This window comes from Acipenser ruthenus, chromosome 33 (assembly GCF_902713425.1).
Source record: "Acipenser ruthenus chromosome 33, fAciRut3.2 maternal haplotype, whole genome shotgun sequence".
NCBI classification, from domain to species: Eukaryota; Metazoa; Chordata; class Actinopteri; order Acipenseriformes; family Acipenseridae; genus Acipenser; species Acipenser ruthenus.
In genome coordinates, this window is record NC_081221.1 from 3818267 (window position 1) to 3825556 (window position 7290).

Genomic DNA, 7290 nt, shown 5'->3' on the forward strand with positions numbered 1-7290 from the left:
ATAAACGCTGGGTCTCTGTCATTGCCTTTGAAGCTGAGGAACATGAGCAGGCGCTTCAGCATAGCCTAATGAACTGCTAATAAGTGACAGCCATGAAACGTGCGGTCAGGGTACGCAAGGTATAGGCACTGCCTACCTTGTGAGTATCCAGCAAAAAAAAGAATTATTAAATTGGGTATGACGGTTCATTATCTTTCGATGTCTTTGGGGGCGTGTCCTTGAGTTACCGCTCATTAGTAAACCATGGCTCATTTGCATATCGACCTCCCCCTTTTTGTTGTTCGTTTTGCATATAAATAGACAGTAATAATACTTTCGCTTTATACTTGAGGGTGAACAATACAATTTAATTGTTATGAAACAAAACTGTTACTTAGTTCCCACTGACACACAACCTTTTAACAAAGTTGCTGGAATGTTTAAATTGAGCTACGATTTTGCTACAAGGTTGTGTGTTAGCGGCTTCTCAATGACCACATGAAGCATGTGAAGCTAGAGATCGAATATTATTATTATTATTATTATTATTATTATTATTATTATTATTATTATTATTATTATTATTTATTTCTTAGCAGACGCCCTTATCCAGGGCGACTTACAATCGTAAGCAAATACATTTCAAGTGTTACAATACAAGTAATACAATAAGAGCAAGAAATACAATAACTTTTGTTCAAGCTGTACAAGTGTGACAAACCACAATTCAATAATACAGCAGATAATAGTGATAGTTACATCAGGATATGATTAAATAGTGATAGTTACATCAGGATATGATTAAATACAAAATACTACAGGTTAAACACTTGGCAGAATACAGTATTCTGAAGTACAGGATTAAATGCAGTAAAATAGGGGGCAGATAAGAGCAAAATAAAGCACATTTAAATGAAGGGTGATAGTGTCCCAGGATACAAACAGAGGAGTTCTACAGGTGCTGTTTGAAGAGGTGAGTCTTAAGGAGGCGCCGGAATGTGGTCAGGGACTGGGCAGTCCTGACATCTGTAGGAAGGTCATTCCACCACTGCGGAGCAAGGGTGGAGAAGGAGCGGGCTCTGGAGGCAGGGGAGCGTAGCGGAGGTAGAGCCAGTCTTCTAGTGCAGGAGGAGCGGAGAGGTCGAGTGGGGGTGTAGGGAGAGATGAGGGTCAGGAGGTAGCTGGGTGCAGTCTGGTCAAGGCATCTGTAGGCTAGTACAAGAGTCTTGAACTGGATGCGAGCGGTGATGGGGAGCCAGTGGAGTGAGCGGAGTAGTGGAGTATAAACGTCTCCAATACGCGCCGGGTCTGCTGGCAAATATTGTAAATAAACACGGGAGGCGCTGAATTGAAGTTTTACAGTAATTTGAGATAAGACTTATTAATTAAAGAAAGAAAAATAATTAATCTGGATTTCCTGTGTTTTATGTCGCGCTGTAGGTGCTCACCACCTGATACTGTCCAGAAACTGTTTTTCCTCAGGTTTTTTTGTTGTTTAGATTGACCAGTGATGTTACACAAAGCGCCTTTTTGCTAAGCTTTTGCTCCAGTGAAAAGTATGCACCAGTTTTATTCAGAGAGGAAAGTGACTATTTTATTGAAGAACTTTGCTGCTGCTGTAGCATACAAGCGCACAGATAATATCTTTCAAGTGCAGCGTAGGACTAGATATAGACTACTGCCTCGTATTCATTTGACTAACAAATTATTTACTGTTAGAGCACCTTTCTAGTTCTCCTTTTTTTCTACAAAAGTGACTACTACTGGTTTGGTTTTGGATTTAAACATTTAATTTACAGTCCTTTTTAAAACCGGTCTTTTTTGTATAGTTAGATGCTAGTTTTTGTTAGCACCCCCTTCTGTGTAATAAAGCCTAGTAGAAGAATGGTAACTGATAGGTAAGCATTGTAGAGGTATGGTAAAGCCTATTTAAAAAAAAACATAATGTGTTTTATAGTGTGTTATATTACAAATAGTTACCATAGATGGTGCTGTTTACTTAGTCTAATGTGGTAGAGAAGGAAGGAGAATGAGAACGGATGGTGGTTTTGTCATTAAAGCCTATACACAATAAAATAATAATACAATAGAATAAAAAAATATAACACAAAACAACTGTAATTAAATGGTGTGTTCAATATGTTCATTTGATGTTTGAAATGTGATGCTTTTTAATCTATGAATTAAAAAATATATACATTACTTTTAGAATAAATTATATGTGCATGTTTACATTTATTTGTACATTACATTTTCATTACAATACATTAACTTTTTATAGTTTCATTCTTGTGTTTATTATGATTCTTTTAAAAAATTATGAACCGTTGTTGCACATTGTCATGTATAAATGACATTCATCCCAAAAAAAAGGTCAAAGGTCAAATGTGTAATATTATTATTTATTTCTTAGCAGACGCCCTTATCCAGGGCGACTTACAATTGTTACAAGATATCACTTCTTTTTTTTTTACATACAATTACCCATTTATACAGTTGTGTTTTTACTGGAGCAATCTAGGTAAAGTACCTTGCTCAAGGGTACAGCAGCAGTGTCCCCCATGTGGGATTGAACCCACAATCCTCCGTTCAAGAGTCCAGAGCCCTAACCACTACTCCACACTGCTGCCCTGAGTTATAAAATTAAGTTATAAAATTAATCCTTGGGTACAGTAAAGTTAAAATACCAATTTTATTTTTTTGCCAGTTAATCATAATGCGTGCAGAGGGTTAAATCCCTGGAGGCTGTGACGCAAGTACTGCAAGAAGCTTTCCTGGAATACGAAGGTCATTGGAATGGATCAAAATGAAAACTGGTACTTGCTGCCAGTTTTTTATTTATTTATTTATTTATTTTTATTTCAACAGGTACACGAAACAGTCAAGTATTACAGGTTTACAAGTTCTTAAAATGCAAAGGTTTTACCAAGTACTGGTTCAAGTCAATAATGGCTGCAAATACAACATCTAGGTTAGTATGGTCTAGTATAGGAATTGTGCAGAAAGTAGATCACGTGTTACTACTGACCACCATGGTCTACCATTTGACACAAGACTATGTGGCATTGCTATTTGAGTGTTAATTATTTACAACCCTGTTTTTAACTCAACCCAATTAAAAAATAAGCAAATCAGCACTGATAGGGGTAGAGGAAGGCAATAAACTCAGAGCAGTGGTGCATGCTAAGAGTTTCTCTTTCTGTTCCTGTTCCAGTGAATAAAATACAACTGTTACTCTTTATATAGATTCTGTCAGCTTCAATAATTGTACCATTGTTTTTGAAAAATGCCTTTGAATATGGAAATGTTCAACATTCCCTAATGGTCTTCAATGAATAGGTTGCCTATATGGCATTGGTAGCACAAAGGCAGATTACAATAGTGTGATACTGCCAGTAGTATAACTCCTCCTGTGGTTCTCTGTTTTTGTTTCAATATATTTTTTTAAAAGGTGCATTCTTTTCTGCAATAGAACTGAGCAGACTGTTTTAGTTCTGTTAGTTTAAACAGGTGAGTGTAACTTCAAAGGGGTTTTTCTTTTATATTTTTTGTTTTCAGCTGTTTATATAGTGTTAAGCTGATGAGGTCTCCAGTATTACATTCTAATTTGGACCTTAGAAAAAAAATCTCTGTTTGCGAGTTTAAACTGTCAGTGACAAATGCTATGTAAAATGCAAGGGACTAAAAGTAAATGTATCATTAATTTACTTGTTTTACAGTATTACAGTTAATCTGTATGAAAATGTCCCAGTATAGTTTGGCTTCCCACCTTTTAATTAAGCTTTCATTTTGGGACAGTTATAAACAAGTGGCATTTTTGCTTTGGCTGATTTTATATAACCTGAAAAAACGGCAGTCAGAAAGACTTAAAAGGGAAGGGTTTCAGCAGTGTGCTATTAAATATACTACATGTACACATTATGGATGGGCTCGCTTTCTGTAACCTCTTTTCAGTACAGCAGAAATGTATAAATGGTTCTTTTCATCCATTGTTGGGATACCAGACAACACAACCCAATTATACTGTACTTACTAAGTGCTGTACGTACTGTGAATGTAGCTAGATTTTAAGTGCAGACACGTGTTTTTGGCTACGGCTGATCCTAACATGTCTGGTTTGATTTGATACAGGTCTGTTATCGGTTTGTATCCTACCCTTTCGTTATGATCATTCTTATATTTCATCTTAGGGCAAGATGGCTCGCAACCTCTCAGATAAAGAAGTCCTGAAAATGGAATTGAAGCAGCTGCAAAGGGAAATGAAGAACGAGCGGATTCCTGTACGTACCGGATGGACTGTCTGTTTAGCGTGCGGCATTTAATTACCGTACTTTACTATTTGAGCTACGTGGCATAAAGATGACACTGGCTGCGAAAGGAGGACTGGGACTCTATTGTCGTTTTTTACACACAAATAAGCTTACTTGATTTGAAAAACGTCTTGAACGATACAAACAAATTCCTACACTATACGTGTTTAATTGAATGCACAACAAGCTCCAATATGAAAGCTAACATTAATTTCAGTAGTTTTTAATGAAAATATTGTAGCCTACTTCACTAAAATGAAAACTGGCTTCTGTTATTTTTAACTACCACTGCTTCCGAATATTACTACTGCTTAATAACAGAAACAATATTTTATTTAGGGTTGGTGTTGAACTTAAACGCGTTCATGCCGCCTGTACCCCTACCCACACGCAGAAACATTGCCTGCTAACTTCCCCTATTCAAATATATATATATATATATATATATATATATATATATATATATATATATATATATATATATATATAAACAAAACAAAAACGGTCTGGGTCTCTTGCCTTTTTTCAATTAATATAATTTAATTAACAGAGAATAAAAACAAACAAAGCTAACAACTATCTAGCATAAATTGATTTTTAAAAATGATTTTTTTTTTTTTTTTTTTTTTTAGCAATAATCGTAAAACTGCGGGTTCTGTTGCATTCACAGCACTGATAATGTTAGCTATAGGTAGATATCACTACAGTGCTGACCATGGGTCAAACCAATGTGCAGGGTGCGGTGCATCGTTTTATTTTTATTTTTTTAATTCAAAGTCGGCCTTCTGCAGTCATCCGAATGCCTTTGCATTTTTTATTTCATTTTTACCCGTTTAAATGCCAAACCACAACAAAACATTGAATAATCCTTGTTCCTTGTTCCTTGTTCAAATTCTTTGTCTTTATTTATTTCCCTGGTCGCTCTTTCAGCAACCCACAGCTCTGAGTGCAACACAGGACTCACATAGACTAGGAGACTAGCTGATCTCCAGCTTTAGTACGGTACTAAGGAGCAAGCATTGTTGTGGGGGCTCTAAATCATTCTTTCATTCATTCATTATCAGAACCGCTTTATCCTTTTACAGGGAGTCAGACACGGCGCAAGGCGGGATGGCTCTGAATCAGAACATTTGAAATATTTGTAACAGTAATGCATGTATTTTACGATATTATGAGCTAATAATCATTTTTACAATGTTACACATAGGCCGACATTTATACATACATATTAATTCGTCTCTAGCATATATGTATATGTGTGCACGTAGTAATTATTTTTTTTTAATTTAAGATATCATGCTAAAATACTCAGGGCACACGGACTGCAATATAAAATACTCATCAAAGTGCAATGCCATGAAATAAACTAGCAAAGCTGGTTTAATTTTGAATTCTGTTTTTGAATAATAATAAATAAAAAAAAACGTCTCTCAAATGTGAAACCTACTATCGCATACTACAGGCTCTACATGCATGACTGTAATGCTGCCGACACCTTCCTTATTTATTATAGTTAACAGTATTGTAGTCGTAATGTGATTTTATTTTACTATTACAATATCCGTACAGGCAGCAGATGCTTCAAATATAGTGACGTGTGTATTATATGCACACATTATTATTTCAGCAAAAATAAACTGCCAGTACATTCTGGGACTGTCACATGTCTTCCACTTTTCTACTTAGTACGATACTAAAATTCTTAGTCCATACTAGCAAGAGTTAGACTAAGTTAGTCCCGTACTTAGTATCCTCTAGAGGGCAGCAGCAGTTATTTTTGGGTTCGTTGGAATTGAGACCTTTTTTAGCACGCAGTTGGGGACTAATTTCAGCCGCCAAGTTCGTTGCAATTGGTATTTAACTTGCGTACTAGTTTAGTACGGAGCTGCGTACTAACCGGGGATGATCCCTGCTTTCAGTTCGTTGCAATTGACCCAAATGCACAGATCGCTACAGTATTGTTGTCATTGCTTGCGCCCCAGCACCGCTTTCTTACAAATTAAGCACTGCTCTTGTGGTGTCTGCCAACGAAGTATATGATTTCAGACATATTTGTAGTGTTGTAGTTTACTCCAGTTCATGTTTTCCATACAGCTGATTAAGCTCAGTGGTGCCAATTCTAGTTCCGTGTTTTAGACAATGCGCTCTGTTAAAGTGAAGACCAGCTCTGTGTGATCAATAATCATTGTTTGTGCTTTGTCCTAAAAACCTCAAGCACGGCTACGCTATATTAACCCCCTGCACTTTATTTAAGTTTTGAGTTATGGTGGGGCTCAAAATAGTCATGTAAATTGCCAAATTAAAAGTGTACCATAGAATATATGCATTATAATTTTGCATTTTATCATGGTGATGCATGAACTGTGATTTTTTTTTTTTTTACAATGCTTTACAAAAAAAATGATCTCGCGTACCTGTGCTTTAAGTTTTGTTGAGTTTTTATTAGGAGACTTTGCAAACGCATTTGTATCTTTTCGGATGCCTTGAAAACGAATTGTGCTCTCTTTGTTTGCACAAGGTCTCCACGACGGCCAAGGAGCTGGTGGCTTGGATCCAATCTCAGGCCGCTGAGGACCCCCTCCTTAAAGGCATGCCTGAAAAGAAGAACCCTTTTAAGGACAAGGGAGGCTGTATAATTACATGACACAGGGGAAGCCCCTGCCAAAAACAAAGGGATTGTTCGGTTTGATTCTTTTTAACACAGATACAAAATTAAATAAAATCAGTTACAATTCATTTTGTTTATTCTGGTGGTAGATTCTACAAGGAGCACAGAGAACAAAATCATTGTGATCAACTGGAAGCTAAAGGAGGACCCAACAGAACCTAGTTCACCATTATCACCTAATCTGATAATGCCTAACATCAATCTGGTAACCCCCCCCCCCCCCCCCCCCCCTTAAGAAATGCAAAGGTGGTCTGAGACCCCTTGCATTCCAGCGAATGAGAGTCCTGTGTGCTCTAGCTGGGTTGTACAGATGTTGTGTAAGTGGTTTCCTCA

At 36.7% G+C, this 7290-nt stretch overlaps 1 protein-coding gene across 1 annotated transcript; it reads left to right on the top strand.

Annotated features, from left to right (window-relative positions):
• Positions 1–3342: 3342 nt before the first annotated feature.
• gngt2a (guanine nucleotide binding protein (G protein), gamma transducing activity polypeptide 2a) lies at positions 3343–7068 on the top strand. Its single transcript, XM_034055374.2, has 3 exons — positions 3343–3489; positions 4170–4259; positions 6808–7068. The coding sequence occupies exons 2-3, from the start codon at positions 4176–4178 to the stop codon at positions 6931–6933; spliced, it is 210 nt and encodes a 69-aa protein (XP_033911265.2). The 5' UTR covers positions 3343–3489; positions 4170–4175; the 3' UTR covers positions 6934–7068.
• Positions 7069–7290: the final 222 nt, after the last annotated feature.

Bases quoted from the DNA above. Each gene is read 5' to 3' on its own strand.
- gngt2a (XM_034055374.2), top strand. From the start codon at position 4,176: ATGGCTCGCAACCTCTCAGATAAAGAAGTCCTGAAAATGGAATTGAAG. The intron at 4,260-6,807 runs GTACGTACCGGA...TGTTTGCACAAG, and splicing joins TGAAGAACGAGCGGATTCCT to GTCTCCACGACGGCCAAGGA.